The following is a 22,142-nucleotide window of genomic DNA, read 5'->3' as shown; positions in this document are numbered from 1 at the left end:
AGGGAGGTAAACTCCCCCTCTGAGAACCGTTTGAGCACCACCGCTCTGTGATCAGGGTAAGGAAGAAGGGGACTCAGCAGACACTGTATTTGTTGCCACTGGGGTGGGACTTCATTAGGGCCTTGTGAATGGAGACACTGACCTCTGATCTGCCTGGAAAGCAAGCAAGTTCATTTCTGGCTTCACACACACAAAGAAAAGGACAAAGCCTGTTTATTCACCGGTCATTCAGTAGACACTTACTCAACACATGTAAAGAAGGGAACCCAAATCCAGCTTCTGGAGAGAAAACAGGACAGAAGAAATTCCTTGTCCTCCCTGAGGCCATATTCTATAGATAACAAAGAGGTAAGTGACACATAGATAATAATGGCGATTAAGAAGAAGCAAGCAGGGATGTCCTAACTGAGAAAGTGTCCTTTGTACTGAGAACAGCAAAAGGCGAAGAAAGGAGCCCATCTGATGTCTAGGGAGAAAAAATTAACTATGAATAATAATTGCAAAGGCCCTGGGGTGGCCTCCTTAGTAGCTGAAGAACAGGAAGTGTGCTCATGAATGAAATTAGGGAATAGGTAATGAGGTCTGAAGGCAGGTGAGGAGAATCATGTTTATGATATCCGTGGTGACTTGCTGACTTACCCAAGACCAGAGCTAGGAGCAGGGCCAAGATTTAAGCTGGACTTCTGTAGCTTTCATTTCCAGCTAGACTAAGCCATATGAGCCTCTTCTAGGCACAGGTTCTATGCCTAGACCACACCCTAAAACCACACCCTCACCTGCTCTGTGACTCACAGGACTGAGCCAATGTTTGCAGAAGACTCAGAGATGGGGAGAGAAGGTGGTGTTATATAAGGAGGAGATCTGCTGGCCTCAAACCATGTCCTAAATGGCCAGAGCCGGGCACAGCTTCAGTTGAGCATCCTCTGAGGCGGAGACAGCATGATGATTATAGCCTTGATCCTCCCCATAGCAGCCTGTGTGTTCTCGTTGGGAGTTGGGCTGTGGGTTTTCTGCAACCAACTTGTGACCGAGTACATCCCAACAGGGATTGAACACCCCTTGAAACTGAGGATCTTTAGCTACATTTTCCAGCTGATGATGACATGGGTGAGTTTGTATTTTATTTCTCCCGTCCTCTTGAGAGTTAAGTAGAGATTTGGGGTAATCACATACTACAGGCTTCTAGATAAACTGACACTAGTATTATGTAGCCTGTGGTTGAGACTCAACCATGAGTAATCCCCCTTAGGTGGTTCTCAGCCACTTCCCATGTTTCTAAAGCTGGACTTGGCTAATAGCCACAAAATCCAAAGAATTATTTATTTCTCAGTGTTTTAGTTAGCTTCTCCTCACTATAAGAAAGTATCAGGGACAACCAACTTGTAGAGAACAAAGGCTGTTTTGGCTTGTGGTTTTGGAGGTTTCAGTTCATGCTCTGTTGGCCTAGCTGCTTTCAGCTTGTGGCGAGGCAGTCCATATGGTGGGAGCTCGTGGCGGAGCACAGCTGCTTATCTCAAGGCTGAGGAGCAAAAGTGAAGAGGAAGGAGGGAAGGTCCCATAAAACCCCCTTCCAGGCATTCCCCAATTACCTAAAGACCTCTCACTAGGTCCCACATCCCAAAGCTTCCACTACCTCCAAATTCCCCTACCTGAGGGCTAAGTCTTTGTGACATGGACCTTTGGGAGACATTTAACATCCAAAATATAGTATTCTATAACTATCCTGAACAGAAAAAATCTAAAAAGCTCACATCTGAGTTGCTCTCACTTTCTGCATAATCTTTATCACTGTGAAGCTACAGAGGGAGGAATGAATTGTCCTGAATCCTTGCACCCAGTTATTACTGACCCTCTAGCGAGAGCCAACAAACAACAAAATAGAGGAGTAGACAATTAAGACCATTAGCATAAAAATGAATAAAAACTATGAAATACGACTTTAAAAGGACTTTGAGCTGAGTGTAGTGGCCCATGCCTAGTATCCAGAAATTTGCAAGACTGAGACAGAAGAATCATAAATTCAAGCCCATCCTGGGCAACACAGAGAGACCCTGACTCAAAATAAAATATAAAAGAGGTTTGAGGATGTAGCTCAATGCAAAAGCTCTGGCTTCAATATGTTGCTTTTGAGAGCTGAGAAACTGTTCATGTAATATAACCCCATCTTATTTCCTGTGCCTAGCATGTGTAATTCATTAAAATACTTGCAAATCGGTCATGGTGGCAGTGGCGCTGGTGTTGCCAACATGAGTCTACAATACTTTTCCAGAGTGTTGACAGAAATGAGTATTGAAAATATTTGTGTTAAGTTTCTTACATGATAAAATGAGAGACCCTGGACAGGGCAGAACTCTAGATACTGTTTCTTACCTGGAGAATCTGCTTTTCCAAGCTACTATGACAGGGTCCTGTGGTTTTTCTGTCCTGGCCTTGACTTTCATTCTCATCATGTAGTTTCCCAATTACAGTGACTTAGTTTTCTCCTTTACAAAATAGGGGGAAACAGTAGCTCCTACTTTGGGGCCTTTTACAGATATTCCATGAGTTAAGCTATCTGAAGGGAACATTACAACATGTGGCAAGGAGTGAGCCCTTCGTCAATGGTGGTGAGTGTCACTGTTGACTTTTTTGCAACACGGGCTATGTAATTGTTCAGTGTCATGGTTCTGATTCAGTTTCAATGATGGGAGAGAGACAAAGTCACAGGAAGTCTCTGTCTTCAAAGAGCTTGGAGTCTCAGGGCAGTGGGGGAAGGGCTAGGCCATGAACAAGCAAAGTTACAGGCAACAAGCCAAAAATAAATAGCTACACACAGAGGCTGATAGTAAGAGAATGCACAACAGTTCAAGGGGAAGACAAGGGCTTATTCACTTGGGGTTCCTCGACCCCTCAGAGGACAGCATGCATGAGGGCGGAATGGGGTCCAAATGATCCCATGTTCACAACTAACATTGGACATGTTACAACATTTACTGGACATGCAGCATTCTCTCTCATAGAAAGGAGAACAACCAGCTACAGTCAGAGAGGGATTGCAAATTGTTCACCAGAAAGAATCACAGATACTGGCCAAAAGGGATAGGAAACACTGGAAATGCATATCTCTTTCTCTGTTTGTCTATTTTTTATTTTGCAACTGTCTAGATATATCCAAAAGGGGATAATATAAAGCAGGAGTAGTGGAAATTGAATAATAAAAAGCAGGAGTAGTGGAAATTGAGCCCAGAGCTTTCTCTCTGACCTATATCCTCAGCCTTTAAATTCTCTTCTTTTAAATTTTGAGACAGAGTCTTGCTAAATCATTAAATTGCCCAGGCTGGGCTCAACTTTTGATGCTCATGCCTCAGTCTCCCAGAGTGCTGGGGTTCTAGGCATGTGCCACCATGTCCAGCTACTGGTTAAGAAGGTGATGAATATCATATTATTTTATCCAAAAGTATTCTGGTAGATATAACCCAAAGATAAGAACTCTCCCTTCCCTTTAAAAGAAAGTCATCACAATAGTTAGCAATAAACACGTAAGAGGCCCAGAAAGTCACCTGTAGAAAGACAAGGCATGCCCAGGCTGAGAAGAAGTAAGAGCCCTGTCATGGCAGAAACATTCCAGGTCAAGGGAACAGCCACGGTGACCAGAAGCCCCTTTTGTAGGGGATAGTATAAAGTGTTTGGGAGAGCAGGTCAGGAGGGGCTGGCTTGTACTGGGGCCACATGGACCTGGCTTTTACTACAGGTATGATGGGGACCCTGAGGGGGCTGAGCTGTCCCATAGGTCAATCTGATTGTTATTTCCCAAGATGCTTCTGGCCACCTGCAGATGTGGCAGCCAGACTGCAGGCAGGGGTTGAAGTGCCCCTGTGCAATTTCTTCTCAACGCATTTCCTCTTCTCTCTCTTAACAGGGGGTGATTTTTGAGAAACTGGGACTCTGTCACAGAACAGAGTTTGTCAGTTTTTTGCATGATCTTCCACCACTAAAGAAGCATCCAGGTGTTGTGGTCACAGATCTCCGTTTTGGAACAATCCCAGTGAAACTCTATAGGCCTGAGACACCCTCAAATAGTCCCAGGCCTGGTGTTATCTTCTATCATGGTGGTGGGACCGTCCTGGGGAGCTTAAGTAAGATACTTAACTTGGATTTTGGGAAGACTACTGATGGAACCTTGCTAGAGAAGCTTGTAAAAACGATTATCTTTCTGGATTTAAAATCCACTATTACTACAGGGAAGACCAGGCAGTCGGTGAGCCCCAAGTCATTCAGAAAACATATATGGAATGTAATGACCTCTATCTAGAAATAGGATATATACAAGATATGATCAACATATCTAATGTATTTAAATTTTTAAAAATGTATTTCAGTAAAAGACATTGCCATTAACCCTCCTCAAGTTACTTTCCTTCAAAACACATGTATGTCCTTATTCTTGCCACTTTCTGAAGCAGTTCTGGAAGTCTCCTTTCATGAGTGTCCTTAAGAGGTATGGTCATAAAGACAGTGAATGCTGCTGCTGAGTCCCATTCCAAGGGAAAAACAGGCTCATAAAAATAGTATAGTGTGCCTTCATCCACCTTATTCCCTGGATCTGACACTTGGGGAATTCTGGCTTTTCCCCAAAGTCAAAATGACCATGAAAGGAAAGGAAAACATTTTGAATCTATTTAGGACATCAGTGTAACCATGACAGCACAACTAAAGACATGAAAGAGGACTTCCAGAACTGCTTCTGAAAGTGGCAAGAATGACGGGATAAGTGTGTTCAAAGGGAGAGGGAGTATTTTGAGAAAGTTAGTAGCAATATGCTTTTCTGTAATAATTTTAAAACATTTAAACATAACCCTATGATTCAATTATTCCATGTGCATATGTGTGTATGTGCACACATGTGTGTTCTAGGAAACTCTGTCAACAACAAATCCACAGTTGCTCAGGTCTCTTATACTACATGTTTAGGGAATAGTGACCCCTCCTAGTGACCCATGGGTGTTTACTACAGCACATTTTTTAAGGGAAGACAATTTTGATCTATAGTTGATTGAATCTGCAGATGTGAAATCCCCAATACCACAGTACCCAATTGTATATATTTATTGAATTAGAAATATTTACTTAGATGAAAAATATATTTATTGAAGTGAAGCTCACATGGCACAAGATTAACCATTTTAAAGTACTGTGCAGGAGCATTGAGTATATGTTGTGTAAGTGTCCCCTGGATTTACTTGGAAATAGGGATATTTTAAAAACTGGCTTCTTGGTGCCTAGGATAAACCTTTTGTTTTCCAGAAACTCATAATGGCTTCTGTGCACATTTGTGCAAGAAGAGTGACTCAGTGGTTCTGGCAGTTGGGTGAGTATGCGGACAGGAGCCATGCTAGGTACCCAGCTCTGATTTCCGCTGATGGAGAGGGATTATGAAATGGGTTGAAGAGAGGCCAGGAGGAACACCTGGGTAGTGAGAAGTGAAGAGAGAAAAGAAGGAGAGAAGAGACAGAGAAACTCTGAGGAGACAGTGGCTGGGAATTTTTCTATGCCTATGGCCTTTGGGTTTGTGAGTGGAGGGAATCTAAGGTTTTTGGGAAGTCAGGTGGAAGGTGGTCTTCTTAATGTAGCTTTGGTGTAGAGATTCCCCTCAGGAGCACTTTGGGGTAGAACAGCTCTTCACTGAACAGAACAGCCCTGCACATACCAGCTGCCTGTGTGTCCTCCTTGGTGGAGGACAATAAGCTTCCCAGCTTTTTTGTGGCAGGGCTAGTAGAAGAGAATAAAAAAATAAGATGTAGAGGTGGTCAGGAGTGAGAGAGAGAGAGAGAGATGAATAGGAACAGGAAAAGGGAGAGAGAGAGAAGAGAAGGAGGAGGAGGAGGAAGAGAAGGAGAAGGGAAAGAGGAAAAGAAAGAGGAACAGGAAGAAGAGAGGAAGAGACAGAGATACAGAGACAGAGAAGACAGACAGAGACCAAGACCCAGAGAAACCCTTCACTTCATTGTTTCTAGTTCCAAAGTGATTTCTGTAGTAGAATGAAGTCTAGATGCAGTTTTGGCGCTCTACCTCTTATTTTTCTGATTGTGCCAATCAAGAGATCATCGATAGAATATGTCAGCAAATGTGTCAGAGAGTTACATTCTTCCCATCCTATATCCTGGTAGCACAGAGTGAAGGCATCAGAATGAAAATGCCTGGCAGGTTTCTTCTATCTATTATCTATCTATCTATCTATCTATCTATCTATCTATCTATCATCTATCATCTATCTATCTATCATCTATCATCTATCTATCTATCATCTATCACCTATCATCTATCTATGCCAGCATTTTTTTTTAAATTTTATTTTAAGTAGAAAAAAATTCAAAACAAGATAATAGAGTGTAACAATTGCTCATTGTTATCTTTAAATTAGTTACTCAAAGGACTAAGAGAAATTAGTAGAATAACTACCTTAACTACTGATATATATATATATATATATATATATATATATAATTTTTCTCATTTTCTTTCCTTCTTTTCTCCTTTCCCCCATCCCAGTTTCTCTTTCCTTTTGAATAGTTTCTTCCCATTTTGCAATATCTATTTTACACTTTGGGTCTCATTTACACTTTCAGCTTCTCACAGTAGGGAGACAATATCATGTTTACACATATGAGTCTGGTTTATTTCATTTATGAGTATGGTCTCAAGTTGCACCCATTAATGTATAAAAGTCTCAGGTTTATCTGTCTTTATGGCTGAGTAGTACTCCATTGTATAAAAAGACCATATCTTTTTTATCCATTCCTCAGTTGATGGGCATTTGGGTTGTTTCCAAGACCTAGCTATTACAAATTGTGCTTATGCTAGCATTTGAAAATGATAAAATTTCTCACAAAATCTAGATTTGTGGGATCTCTTGAGCAATGAGGAAGTCTAGCAGTGTTATGTTTATATCCCTCCTTGATTGACAGCCATGGTTTAGAGTTGGCATACCTGATTTGGAGGAGTCCTGTATGTGATCCGCTGGCCTCTATTGGGAAAAAAAGTCTACAAGGTTACAAGGCTCCCCACGAAGCCTGTATGCACGGTAGGATACATTAGAATCAAAACCCAAGGAAGCCTACAGCTGCTCATAAGAATCACAGAACAGGAAGCAGAGACAGGTGTGGGCTGGGGAAACAACATAAGGTAGGTTCAGAAAGATGAGGCTGGCGCTGGTGATGGTTAAACTGTTGCCCAACAGCTGGATGATGGGACTCTTGTAAAAGCAACTTGTGCCCTATAGGGCCCTGAAACTGTAAAAATGGCGGCTGTCATTTTGCAAACCTGTAAAGTAAGAGGAGTTTGCATTTATCATTTCATTGAAGACTTACACCTACCTGCATCTGCTCAGGTTTTGAAAAGGGAGGTTAGCAGAATAAGTTTGGGCTGACAGATTCTAGATGCAGATATTTTGGGTCTCATTGGGGTGACAAGTGCAGATGATGTGCCTTGATTCATTTTCAGATACCGCAAGTCACCCAAGTATAAGTTTCCAGGCATGACAATAGACTGTGTGGCAGCCACCATCCACTTCCTAAAATCCCTGGATGTGTATGGAGTGGATCCAGCCCGAGTTATTGTGTGTGGTGACAGCATGGGAGCGGGCGTAGCAGCCTTGATTTGTCAAAAGTTTGTGAACCAACCAGATCTCCCCAAGATTCGTGCCCAGGTTCTGATCTATGCTGCGCTCCAGTGCCTAGACTTCCAGTCCCCTTCTTACCAGCAGAACAGAAACATCCCCCTGCTCACATGGGATCTTGCTTTCTACTGTTTCTGTTGTCACCTGGATATCAGCCTTTCCTGGAAAAGTACAGTTGAGAAAGGTGCTCATTTGCCTCCAGAAGTCTGGGAGAAGTACAGAAAGTGGTTGGGTCCAGAGAACATCCCAGACAGGTTTAAGAAGAGAGGCTATCAGTCCAGGCCCCTTGAGCCGGTGAATGAGGATGCTTACCTGGAGATGAAAATTGTTACAGATTGGTCATGCTCACCCCTGATCACAGAAGACGACATAGTGTCTCAGGTACCGGAAGCTTTCATTGTGAGCTGTGAGTATGATCTTGTCCGTGACAATTCACTCCTGTACAAGAAGAGACTAGAAGACCTAGGGGTGCCAGTAACTTGGCACCATATAGAGAATGGTATTCATGGAGTGCTTACCAACATTGAAAAAGGTTTCTTCCATTTCCCCTCCTCCATAAGAATTCTGGATGTGACAGTCAATTTTCTTAAGGGATTGTGACCTTTTTGAGTTCCCAAGAAAGCTCTACTGTCATCCAGCAACCCCCAGAACCCTCTGGAGCTGTTTTAAGTGACGCTGTGTGGGTCTAGGGAGGGATAGTAGTTGTCTCCATCCTATTCTGGGTTCTAGAATCGTACAATGCATGTTCTTTCTGCTGTCTGGAGCAGAATAGAAGAGACAGATTTGGACAGGGGGGTGGGGCTTTCTTTGTCCATGTTCCCTGTTGGGGAAATTTGAGTCCACCATCTTAAGTGGCTATTTGTGAGAGTGAATCTGCACACAAAGGTTGCTCACAGCCTCAACTAGAGTTCAGTCTGTCTGGGCTGATCCAGACTGAGTGTAACAGGGGTGTCTAGTTGGAAGGATCTTGGAAAAGCCCAGGTTCATCGTGTAAAATCTCATGGGACTTTTCCATTTCTGCTCAGAAGGTGGCACTCTGGTGTTCCAGGATGCTGGGTAATGGCAGAAGTGGAGAAGGCCCCTTTGGGTACAGAGTGATACTTCTTGCTGTTGCCCAGCCTCTGGGTGAAGAGTCTTGCATGCCTAGTCTAGAAGAGTTATGATGGGGTGGATAGAGTTTTCCATGATGACTGCTCACTTGAAGCAGATGAAGACAGAGCTGCCTGCGTATGGCAGCTTTGGAGCTCCTGAAGTCAAAGCTGAGCTTCTAACTAATGACTCAAAATAACACCATATGAGCTGGGAACAAAGCTGATTACTGAGACCTATGAGGGTTAACCAAACTCAGCCATGTTCATGGTGAAAATTTGTGAGCAGGCCAAGGAAGATGTATTAATGAGAACTCTTTCTATTTTAATGCACTGACCCAATTCAGAGTGCTCCAGTCACATAGAAAATTGTATTAGGTTATGTAGTGATGACTTCCAGGGATAAATCAGGTGTAGCTTGAACTAGGAACTCAAACATTGCCATCAGCTACTGTCTCTTCTTTTCTCTGATTTCCTGTGTGGACTTCATCTTCACCTCCCTATATGGTTGCCCTGAGCAATTTCATGCTTACATTTTCCCAAAGTCAAGTTCATTTTTATGGACACATCTTGTTCTCAGGTGTTCCAGCAAAAAGCTCCTTGTAACTTAAAGGCTCAACTGATTTTCTTACTGATGTATCTAGTCGTCAAAACCAAGGGATTGTAACGTTATGATGGGGCAGGCCCAGGTCCTATGCTATCCTCAGAGTGGAAAATGGAGTCAACCTCTGCTGGCACTTGTGTCTCTGAGAAGTGTTTTACTTACTTTACTTAGTGCTGAGACAAAATACCCAACACTCACAAGTTAAGGATGGAGGGGTTTATGTAGCTCACAGTTTGTGGAGGTTCAGTCCATAATCAGCTGGCTCCAAGACAGAGTGACACAGCACATTGGAGCAGCAGTTCATGGTGGTGGAACACTGTCACACTGTGAGGAATAGGTGACATTTGCTCTTTGGTTCTTTGTGGCTTTGATGAAAGATTTCAGATGAGACATGTAGGCAGTCATATGAAGGTAGAGTTTATTGCAGTGTGACAGATTTTTTTAAGGTAATATAAAGAGAATGCATCATTAAGTGCAAAGGTTGACAAGTACCAAGATGACAGGTGCAACAAATGAAATCTCCAGCCATATTTCTGTGATTAAATGGTTCAAGGAATATCATTTTCTTCTTCAGAGGTCACTGCTGTTTTACAGTGAAACTGGGGCTGTTTTGAAGAAATTCAGAGAGAAGTTTCCTTTTACTTCCCCATAGTGGAACATTTCTTTTTAGCTTATTTTGAGACTGTAAGGTGTTTTTTCAAACATTCACTATGGCCTGGACTTTGTACAATCCCTTGACCCTATCAGCATGCTCTGAGGAAGTTACATTATTTTGGGCTAATGTTTGAAACCATAAACTTGTTCAGATTTTATCTGTAGCTAATGATTAATAAAACAAAGGAAAAAAATCGCATTCCCTTTGCTGTTCATTTAGGCCCATCTGTCTCAGTCTCTCTAAAGTCTAACTTGCTGTGAATACTAGGATGAAGGTGGAGAGGGAGTAAATACTTCCCTAATAGAAGGGGAAATGGATGTTCGGTGAATGTTGATGTTTACTCTACTACATACAGAAACTAAATTGGAGCCTGAATTAAGGTACCTGGAGGAGGGAAAAGATGTGGAGAGTCACCAAGCAAGTTGACCACCTGCCTCTTACAGTAAAAATTTCTTTGGGAGAGGTAACTAGGCCCCACATCCATGTCTGCTCCACAAAAGAACATGTGCATTCCCTTAACTTGAATTCACTTGAATAGTTGTACTGAAGTATGGGGCAGAAAGGAATCCCACTGGCAGGCTTCTTGATCCACTCACAGCTGACCTTCAGGTGGCTTAGTAGGAGAAATGGTTCACCAAGTGAAAACACATATTGTGGTGACTACTCAGCTGTTGGAGAACACTGGACTCTGAGGACAGTCCTCAGGTTAGGCTCTACTCTTGGAGTGCCACTGGACATAGGCAAAGGAACATGAACTTACCTCTGGGCAGGTGAGTGTGTAGAGCTTCTACAGGGAGGTGGTGAGGAATTGGTAGGTCCCTGGAAGTCCATGCCCAGTTGGAGATGAAGGGCGTTTTACTTACTTTACGCATTGCTGAGACAAAATATCCAACACCCACAAGTTAAGGGAGGAAAAGTTTATTTAATTCACAGTTTGTGGAGGTTCAGTCCATAATCAGCTGGCTGCAAGGCAGAGTGACACAGAGCATTGGAGCAACAGTTCATGGTGGTGGAAAATGCAAAAGCAGCAAAAGAGAGTGAGAAGAGCCTCTTTCTGTCCCTTATATTATCTTCGTTCTACCAGAATTAGTGGGCTGCCAACCCAATCAGCAGACTGATCCAGCAATCACCCACCCTTAATCCTAGCACCTTTAATCCCAGTATTACACTACAAATCAATCACATACTCTAGATTCACCCACCTCCAAAAAAACCCCTATGACTGCGTGAGGCTTGGGGTGGGGAATCTAGAGGTAGCAAAAGACTTTCACCTTCCACCTTAAGGGGCTGGGAGGATCTTAGGGTGGGAGCTCATTTCCATGGCTGTTTCCTTTTGCAGATGATGGGAGAGACAAAGTACTTTGCTTACTTCTGTGACTGGTTGGATACTTTTCAACCAGTGGGTGCATTTCAGGACCAAATTGTGCACTCCTTGCTTTAACCAGTTCATCACCATGCCATCGTTTCTGTAACCCACTCATGAAAATCCAGAATGGAAATCAGAAAGAGAACAAATGCTTAAAGAGAGCCAATTCCATGTAAGGCCCTGTGCTGGGCTGTTTAAGTTTGCCACCTCTTATGTTCCTCCCATGAATCCTCACAAAAAGTTGCTCTTAAACCCACTTTACAGATGGCTCTGGAAAGCTGAGGCTCTGAAAGATTAATGTCACTCATATCCTGACTCTTTGTGGTCAAGTTCAAAGCCAGAGGACTAAGCACTTTCTTCAAGGGTATGGGGTTGTCCAGGACTGTGCATTACAACTCCAGTCTGCCTGACAAGGATAGTTTTTTGTTGAGCTCCATGGCCTGTTAGTCAAGAATTGGAGCTCTTTCCTTCTCCATCCCTCGGAATTAAAGTGAAAGACACCACTAAGCTGGAATAGGTGATGCGAGTCATTTCCTATCCAGAGAATAGTCAGCTACTATCTGATCTGAGTCACATGTTAAAAGATCAAGTTATTCTGTTCTCTGGTTTCCTTTACTTCCTTGACTGTAGGGTTTTCTAGTCCTAGATATTTTTCGAAGCACGCATTGTAGGCCCCTCCTTGAACTTTCCCCTCAGGTGCCCAAATGACACTGTGTATTCTGAGTTCAGCACCCACAAGCCAACAAGACCAGACACTCTGTGATTCGAGGATTTTCTTACTAAATTACCAGGACATCCCTGGAAAGAGGTGCCAGTTAGCTCAGGGCCAGGCCCAGTTGGCAAGGACAGTGAATGGCATCTCAGATTGCTTTATTTGGTCAGCTGATCATTAAGGACAAGGACATCAGGACATCGGGCAAAGTTGAAATATAGCAAACTTTGTCTCTCCTTTCATTGACTATCTTAGGTCCTTTCTGATCCCACGCCTGGTCTCCCACCTCCCTTCTGGTCCAGAGTGAATATTTGCTCCCTCATCTTATCCCTGGGCAGTCAGTGGCTGGTATTGAGGGAGGATGAAATAAAAGAAAAGAAAAGAGAAGAGAAGAAAGGAAAAGAAAAGAAAATTTGAATTTAACTGCAGCTTCAAGACAAAAGCATTACTCAAGCTGTTTTTCTTTCTATGATGCTCATTCAAAAAATTCCTAGTGGCCTTAAAGACACAGTAAGCCTATAATTCAGGCTCTAGACCTGAACTTTTCACCTATAAATTGCACTCCCTCCACCCTCAAAGAAATAGCAATGTTGGTGAGCAGCATATTTCAACTTCAAGCACATGTCAGCAATTTGTATTCTAACAGTAGAACACACATGGTAGGTTCCCCGCCTTAAAGACCCCTGAGATGCCATAAATATACCCAGCTTTCATCTCATAGAGCATCTTATTTTTCTCTGAGCACCACTTCATATAACACCTAATGTACAGGGGGAGGAGAAGAACCAGTGGAGACCACCAGGCCTGTGTAAAGTCAACATAGCATGGGATTTATTGTGCCTGGGAACAGGCAGACAGAGAGCATAAGACCATCTGCCTCGAACAAAGAGAAATATGTTCCTTTTATTGAGATACGGAGAAGAAGGCAGGGACGTTAGGTGGAAAGATTCCAATAAACGTCTGTGGCCAGTTTTCTGGCAGTCTTTGTTTTTTTTTTTTTGGTTTTGGTTTTTCTCCGGTACCGGGAACCGAACTCACGACCTTGCGCTTGCCAGGCAGGCGCTTTGCCGCTGAGCAAAATCCCCAGCCCCCTTTCTGGCAGTCTTGCACCTCAGTGCCCAGAGTCCTTGAAGTGTCCTGTGTAAATTTTCAGGTGTCTCCAGATGTCCCCCGGACCTGCAAAATTTTTTGCCCTATCGTGTCTCCTTCAGACATCCTATGATTGCTGATGACAACTTTAGGTGCTGAGCTGAATTCCCTGCAGAGTAGTGATTCTGCTGGCAAGCAGGCCAGGGGCTGGGAGAGTCAGGTCCAGTTAGAGCCTTACGCTTCATTCTCAAGCATGTTCTAAAATTTCTTTTCCGTAAACATTTTACGTGAATCTTACATGTCTTAAAAATTATTTTTCCACGATGGGAGTTGGTACAAAAGGATGGGGCTGGTTCTTCATTTCAGCCTTGGTGACCTCTCAGACCCACCCCAGTGACATTTTCTCTTGGCAAGCCAGTGGCAAGAGTTAAAAAGAGACACTGAGGGTATGACTTTGGTAAAGTCAGCCAAAAGCCTTCTCATTAGCATATCCTTCCGTTTCCCCGTTTATCCGAACAACTTGCCCTCTGAAGCATAGTTTATCATTTTTGCTTCCTTTTTCACTTTCATGGTTAGAAACTTCTAAAGCCTTGGGTTTTGTTTTTTTTTTCCTTTCCAGCTGTTAGAGACTTGTAAGTCCCTGGAAAATGAGTGTGTATACATAAAAGCACCAGAGAAAAGAGGCACTTACTCCCTGTAACCAAAAATGAGTTAGGATGCACTCTTCAGGATGTGTAGCAGTCTCACTAGGTATTCTTTTCGGTAAATACCATATCTCATGTCTGGATTAGATGGGACTTGGGGATAGAGCTCAGCAGCACAAGTGTGAGGTCCTGAGTTCGATTCCCAGTACCACAAAAAATAAAAATAAAAATCGTGCTTGCCCAGGAAAACACAAAATAAGGATGAGGTTCCCACCCAGTATCTTGAGCAAAGTTTCTCATACACCCAATCCACTGAGACACAGTGGAGAGAACCCAGGTCCAGGTCACTCTGGAGAATGTAATCTCTTAAAGCACACACTTGCAGAACCCAACCCCCTTAGCCTGAGGGAGGTTCTCTAAATTGTTCTTTTGGTCTCTCTTTCTCTAACAAAACTGCAGAGTTTAAGCTCAGTCCACCTGATGCCACAGTTCCTCTTTTAGAGTAGCTGGGAACATGTCCTAAGCCATGCAGATTCATGTGGTCATTCAAGTGATAACTGATATTATCCAGAGGACCTGATAAGGTCTATGAAGCAGCCCACTGGTTAAATTTTCCCCTCCTCTCTCCACTAAGAAAGCTCCAATCTCATTCTTGTCCCTTCTTTCCCACTCAAGCTTTCATTGGTCAGAATACTCAGGTGGGAGTGGCGAGGGGCGGTACATGGACTCTGTTTTCCCAGCTGGTAAGAGGCTCAAAGGCCTGCACGAAGGGCATCACATCAGCCTGTCTCAGCCACCTGCTGCAACCTCCCTGGGTCTTAGGCCTACGTGTTGAGCCCCACTTACAGGTATTTCTCCCTGGGGCCTCTCAGGTTGTTTTTCTAATGCTAGCTTATTTCCTGCCTCCATCTTATTTGGTTGTGATAGTTTTAATGATAATTGTTGGCCTCCAGTTTATCTCTCTATCTAAACTGATATTAGTATATAGTTGCTCAGCGACATCTCCACATTTTAAAAAAATTTCTATGAGTTCCATGTGTGTGTGTTACAGGACCCTAAATATAAAGATCATTCAGATCTTTGGAGTAAAGTTTTGAGTAAAACCCAGCTTTTGTATACAAGGTTTTCTTTCCCCCTGCTTCCTGACCTGTTAATGAATGTACCAGAAACAAGAACGGTTGCTCTGGACAAGAGCAGTAGATTTCTGCATTACTAGCGGGGACACTTAGACTAATTGGTAACAGAAAACAGGGCAGTGCTGCCAGTTGCAGGTGGTTCTGACTCTGGAGTAACAGGGTGCTGTCTCTATGGGCAGTTTTGATTCTAAAAAAAGGAACAGGCCTCATGTGAAGCATGACTGCAGTACTAGGCAGGCTGTGCATGCAGCTTGACCTCAGTTTGGGGGTGCTGCTCATGTAGCCTAACCCCTAGTTTGGGCGGGTTGCTCCTGTGGCCTGACCAGGTTTGGACAGGTTGCATTTGTGGCCTGACTTAATTTAGGCTGGCACTGCCACATGGCAGGAGCTGGTTTGGGGCAGACAGCTCACACGGCCTGACCTTGGGGATCTAAATAAGGATCAAACCATCCTTTTCTTTTGTTTTACTTTTCTTTCTTTATCTCTTTCCAAAACTACACAAGTTGAATCTTAATGACATACAGTGTACCTTACTGAAATTTGGGTAACACAATATCTGTCCATAACATGTCACCTTTATGTTATATTTTATAAACCGGGCCTGTTTCAGATAAAGGATTTTAAAGTTAGTTTTTCTCCAAATGCATGTTAAAGTATAAAGGCCTCAAACTTGGCTTCATATAAAATAAAATAAAGAGCCTATCTGAAAATATATAGCTATTATCTCTTTCTCTTATTGGTTGTAAATCTATTCAGTTAAAAGAAAACATACTCAAAATAGCTTAAAATGTTAAAGGAAATATTGTCATAACTTACATAAGAAAGAGAGGTAATTCTTACACTGCATGTTATTGTTTTCAGATCAGTTGTTCTGATTACCAGACTCAAGCGTGCAAAATTGGCTAAGAAAAAAGAAAATTTTAAGCATTGACTGTTCCTTTCAATAAACCACAGACATCAGCAATACCCCTATCCCAGTTATTCTTGTATATACATATAAATTTTGTTTTTCATTTTAAAAAGAAAAGAAAAAACACAAAATAACAAAAACACGTAAACAAAACAGCATAGAGAACAATAAAAATTATACCAAATTTCAAAACAAGGTGATAGAATATTAACAATGGTTGTTATGCTCTCCTGCCATCTTGTACGGTAAAGCTCTGCATCATTTCCAATGTTTTTTTCCATTACTTGTTACTATCTTTGATTGTTTGATCAATCTTACATTCTTGCATCTGGTGGACTGAGCAATTTTGTTGAAGACAGCAGTATGTAATGTAGCAACCAGTGTTAATTCCTATCATTTTGTTTTGAAGTCATGTATCATTTTTGTTGCTTTTGTGTTTTGATTTTGTCTTCATTATTGTTTTGTTAGCTTTTTATCTTTAAAATAAAATTAAAAATAAAAAAATTAAAAAAGAAAGAGAAAATTTATAACCCCTAGAAAAAATTCTAAGGGACTAGTTTATTTATAATTATAAACCTGAAACTAAAAAAGAGAGACTATTGTAATTCAGTATATAGCAAATAAATCTAAGAGGGCATGCTGATTAAACATAATTGTTTTATTTGTCTTATTTGTTATCTTTTCTGCTTATCTGCCTGCTAATCTGTTTTAATAATTTGTTAAAGCACATGGAGCTGCTTCATTTGCAAAATATTTTTGAGCTCATTTCAATTTCTTTTACAGTTATTTATTTTTGCCTTTACAGACTTCTGGTTCCATTAGGGCTACCAAGAAAAAATTGTGTGTTTGCCTTAGCACATATACAAAAAAAAATTATACAAGTATTTTGGGGATAACCAAACTCAAAACATTAATAGGCTCAAGGCTTACATGGGATCTGCAAGACTTTCAAATAAAATAAAGGCCCTAAAGTTTAATAACACAAAGGTCAAATATGATTAAGTTAATATATGTGTGTTAACTTTTAGGTATACATTATCTTCCAACATTCTACTTAAGTGGATACTCATGATATAGTTCAAATGCTTTTTGTTTACCTGGCTTAGCACGGAGCTAATTTGCATTAGTTGAAAAGAATAAAGATGTCATTAAAATTGGTGAAATGTTTTGGTGTAGATTGTTACCCAACTAAGATAATATTTATCTTAAAATTGTTCTATAAATGCAATGACCATTGTTCTCTGTGTACAATAACTTAAGAATTTTTCCTTGGCTAAAGTTCTTTAGTTACAGAAATATATATATATATATATATATGTGTGTGTGTGTGTGTGTGTGTGTATATACATATATATATATATAAATAGCTATGCTATGCTTTGGTTCTCAAGAGTCATCTAAAGAAATTGTTGAGATGAATAAATAAGTAAATTTGTGGTATTAAAGCTTATAAATGTTCATAACAACATTAAGACATCAGTTGCTGAATATAAATTCAAGTTTCTTGGCTTCTTAAATCTTATAATGAGATAATATATTTTAGACTACTAAATGTGTTTTCACAAATGATGTATATATATATATATATATATATATATATATATATATAAAGATTTAAGATTGTGTTGAGTTGAATAATAGTTAAATTTCTAATGTATAATTTTATATTAGCTGATATAAAATTTTCTCTAAGTGGGATCCTGTGGGCCTAAAATACTACAAGAAAAACTCACCTCTGTGGCTAAAAATTCAACTGCCAGAACAAATTTGCTTCAACTTTTGATGCTGATGGGTGACTTCCCCAGATTTTGTACAAAGTCTTGTTGAGCTCCACCCCAACAAATGTTATTTAAGAAAAAATGTATAAATATAATAGAAATAATTAATTTTGGCTATAATTAAAAGGTTCAGTTTTCTGTTTAAAGCAATAAGGTTTTCTTAAACTATTAAAATGCTTTTGGTTAAACTTACAAAAATAGATTATAAAACAAAGGTTTTCTATTTTGCTAAGATAATTTGATATGTTTTCCATTATTAGGCTTTTGGTTACTTAAGAAACTGAGTTTTAAGAATTAAAGTTTATTTAAATATTAACTTGCAAAATGCTTTCAATAATCAGAATTGGTTACAAGAACTACTGTTATGTTAGTTTATAACTATGTATATGACGAGAGATGTACATCCATCTAAAGACAAAGTATGCTGCAAAACTAACCTTTAAAGTTAAATTTAATACATGCAAAATAACAATAAATGCTCTTTTATGCAATTATGTTACATCTAGACCTTAGACATATAAAATGATCAAAATTTTTCATCTCTTTGGTCCTGACATTTAAATCTTGACCTACATCTATTGACTTTGATTAAACAGATCCTGTCTCAAAAAGACCAAAAAAAAGTTTTCATTTCTCTGGCTATGATACTGTGCATAAAAATGCTTTATGTTACATAATTCACTGTTGTGGGCTAATGTCTCAAGTGCCCTTGCCTTCTTTTTCACACTATCAAAGGATGATGATTCTTCAAAAGACAAAACCTAATATTCCCGTCTCCGTTTGATCAGTCAGGATGGAACTTTCAGTCCCTGGCTGGGTGGAATCAGTGTCCCCCTTCAGCCTAAAGCTGTAGCACAAAGACAGAGCATTAGATCTTTTACACTCCTTAAAACTAAGGGGTTAAATTCTGGGCTTGCTGGGGGAGTGAGACAAAGAAATCAAGAGTTTAAAATTGTTCTTAATTGCAGCTTACAGACACAAAAGTTGCTCAAACCTTTTTTCCCTTCCAGAAAACTCATTCAAAACATTCCTAAGGGTCTTAAAGACACAATAAGCCTATAAGTCAGGTTCCTTTTCACTGATAAATTGCACTTCCTCCACCCTCAAGGGAGTAGAACTGGGGCAGAATATCTCAACTTCAAACACACATGGCAATGATTTGCATTCTGGTATAACCTGCTGGATGGGTAAACTGACAGACAGCGGGAATACATATACCAGGTCACCCCTCTTAAAGATACCCCTCAAACTCCATAAACACACCCGGCTCCCAACTTATAAAGCACCTTCTTTTTCTTTGAGTGTCTGCACTTCACTCTTGAGTGCGTCCTAAAATCTGTTTAATGAACCCTTCTCATGCACCTTACTGATGTGTCTTAACAATTCTTTTTCCATGATGGGAGGAAGTGAACCTCCTATAAAAAGGATGGGATAGGTTCCATTTGGGGCTTTGGGGACCTCTCAGACCCAGCCTGAAGAGTATAGGTCAGGATGTGCTGCAGAGACAAATGTTCCCACTGTCTTCATGGTTTGCAATAATAAAAAACTATTTCTCACATTATATGGTCCTCACAGGTCAAACTGCAGCTCCACCCCCACATATCAGACCAGGTCAATGGAGCAGCCTCCACCTGAAATACCTCCAGTCATGTGACAGAGTGAAAAAGTGCAGGGAGAACCACAGTTATGTCTCCAGTCTTCTACTCCAAAGTAATGTCCATTGCTTCTGGTTACCTTTTACCAGCAAAGCAGTCACATGTTAGGCTTGACGTTGCTGTGACGGGACAAAGAAGCACAATATTCCCCAGAGAGGACCTGGTCTGATATGTGGGGTGGAGCTTCAGTTTGACCTGTGAGAGCCACATAGTATGAGCAAGAAACAGTTCTTCATTGTTGCAAGCCATGAGGACAGCCATGCGTTGTGGATATCTGTACAGCTCAATCATATTTGCACACTTATAGTAATTTAGTTAGCTATTATGGGTAAGACAGTCAGAACAGCCTAAGGGTAAGATCCGATAAAAGAAAATAGCCCACTTGCATTAAAAACTAATTCAATCTTCTAATCTAAGTTTAGACATGTCAAGGTAAACACAAGAAGAAGGATAAAAGATACAATAAGAAGGATGACATAATGACCTGGTCTCCAAAGAAAAAGATATACCAAGATAATTGGCAGTTTCTCCCTAACCTCCAGGCTGGACTTGGAAAAACTTAGAAATGTGGAATAACTAGTTTTGTTTGAACCCAATTGCCAGTGAATACGCTAAATAACAGATTTTCTTTAAATCCTCAACCCACAAAGTCATCTGTTTAAACCACGTCCCCATGTATAAAGCAATAAAACAAAGATGGCACATCAGACTTTTTCCCCCCTTGGGTATCCTCCAACATATTTCTTTTTACTCTTTCCAATAAACATTCCCCTAAATTCCTCCTTTTGTCCTCAAATTTATTCTTCAATTTTGGGGGACAAAGGATTTGGATTTATATAAAATTAACTGTTTCACTTTCTTTCTTTAAAAAAAAATACTTTAAATTACATTGATGATGCTCAAATATATTTTCCTTTTAAACTCAACTTTATCATATTAGAGGTAAGGCTAAAATCTCCTTGGTCACCCTCCTGACAAATCCATTCCCTCTTGTCTAAGTGAACCACTGTTTCCTATTTCTCTGTTTCTTTGAATGTTGTCCTCCAACCTATTAAAACCTATTTCTTTTTTAAATTTTTAAACAGAAAAAAAGCAAGAAATAACAATAAAACGGAGTTTCATAACAGGCTAGTAGGAGAGTAACAATAATCAACACATTGCATATTGGTATACTCACAGTAGTTGTTCAGAGTTACAAGATATAGGCAAAAACCATTGTCAGAAATTTAGAAGAGTACCTTACAATATTTGCCCACAGAGTCAAATGTAGAAGATTCCAAGAGATCTGTCTACATGTGAGATATCTGAAGAATCCAGCTGAGGGCCTAAATCCCATGGTAAAGTCCTGTACAAGTCCAGGTGAAGGCCTAGAGCCCACGGCAATGTCTCATGCAGTCTATTTTTTTTTTTTTTTTTTTTTTTTTTTTTTTTTTTTTTTTTTTTGGTTTTTCTCCGGTACTGGGAAACGAACTCACGACCTTGCGCTTGCCAGGCAGGCGCTTTTGCCTCTGAGCTAAATCCCCAGCCCCTCATGCAGTCTATATCAGGAGGCCAAGGAATCCATGATGGAAGACTGAAGGGTTTGTGCTGGAAAGCCCAAGGACTGGTTGCAGAGGCTAGAAATTCACATGATCAGGCTGGAAGGCCAGTATTGGAAGCCAAAAAATCTGTGCTGAGAACCAGGAGATGAGCTCAAGGTGAAAGCGAAGACCAGAGCTCCTCACAAGAGAACCGCAGCCATCCTTGGTGAAGGCAAAGACTAAAGCTCAGCGGAAGAGAACAGCTGAAGCTACTCCAGGAGAAATCAGCATAAAATTCCCCCTCTTGTTCTCCTTTTAGATCACTCTGACAGCAGTCCTCAAGTGGGTTGTCAACATCCAGAACTACACTAACTCAATTCAGCTGGGCATCCCCACTCGCGCTGATCATTAATGAATAACCACTCCAGGGAGATAGAAGTATGAAGAATATATTGTCTGAAGCCAGTCTGAGGCCTAACATTTGCTTAACTTCTTGGTCCCTCAGTTTTCTTGCCTTAGAATGGGGATAATCATATCTAGGGCATGCAGTTGCAGGAATACTGGTTCAATGTAAGATTGATTAGATAAATGTTTTTCATTAGATACAATTATATTCTTATTATATTCACAGTGAGGTCCCTGTCTCAAAGTGAAAAATGCTGGGGGAATTTTTCTGCCTCAACTTCCCAAATACAATCTTCTATTATAGGGAAAGAAATAAATTTTATTATGAGAATAAACTTGGCGGGGCTGGGGATTTAGCTCAGTGGCACAGTGCCTGCCTGGCAAGCGCGAGGTTGTGAGTTCAATTCCCAGTACCAGAAAAAAAAACAAAAGGAAAAAAAAAAAAAAAAAAAAGCGAATAAACTTGGCTTAGGCACAAAGGGATACAAAAAGATCAAGCATGTATCAACCTATTGTATATGATGAAAACTTTACTAGGTGCTTAATTGATAACTTATCATCTTAGGAAGCACATGATATTTATAGATTGAGAAACCCATACTGGCAGAGCCAGAGAGCTTGGTCAAAGTTAAATGGCCAATAAGTGCTACAGATACAATTTCGAGTAAGTCTGAGTTTCAAATCCATCACTCTATAACTACTCCATTGCCTCTGTAATAACCCTGAACTGATTTGTCACTTGAAGAAGTGATTCTACAACAAAGAGCATAAAATGAATCTTCAAAAACTAAGATGTTTTGCTGGGTGTGGTGGTGCATGCCTGTAATCCCAGCACTGGAGAGGCTGAGGCAAGAGGATTGCTGTGCGTTCAAGGCTAGCCTGGGCTACAAAGTGAGCTCAAGGCCAGCCTGAACTGCATAGTGAAA

At 40.7% G+C, this 22,142-nt stretch overlaps 1 protein-coding gene across 1 annotated transcript; it reads left to right on the top strand.

Moving 5' to 3' along the window:
* The first annotated feature begins 848 nt into the window (after positions 1 to 848).
* On the top strand, positions 849 to 9,557 carry Aadacl3 (arylacetamide deacetylase-like 3). Its single transcript, XM_005403938.2, has 4 exons — positions 849 to 1,107; positions 3,899 to 4,115; positions 5,284 to 5,347; positions 7,480 to 9,557. Exons 1-4 carry the CDS (start codon positions 940 to 942, stop codon positions 8,252 to 8,254), a joined length of 1,224 nt encoding a protein of 407 aa, XP_005403995.1. The 5' UTR covers positions 849 to 939; the 3' UTR covers positions 8,255 to 9,557.
* The last annotated feature ends 12,585 nt before the right edge of the window (positions 9,558 to 22,142 follow it).

The sequence above is a fragment of the Chinchilla lanigera genome, unplaced genomic scaffold, assembly GCF_000276665.1.
Source record: "Chinchilla lanigera isolate Chin_1 unplaced genomic scaffold, ChiLan1.0 scaffold00085, whole genome shotgun sequence".
NCBI lineage: Eukaryota > Metazoa > Chordata > Mammalia > Rodentia > Chinchillidae > Chinchilla > Chinchilla lanigera.
This window is presented reverse-complemented; position numbering and strand designations above follow the sequence as displayed.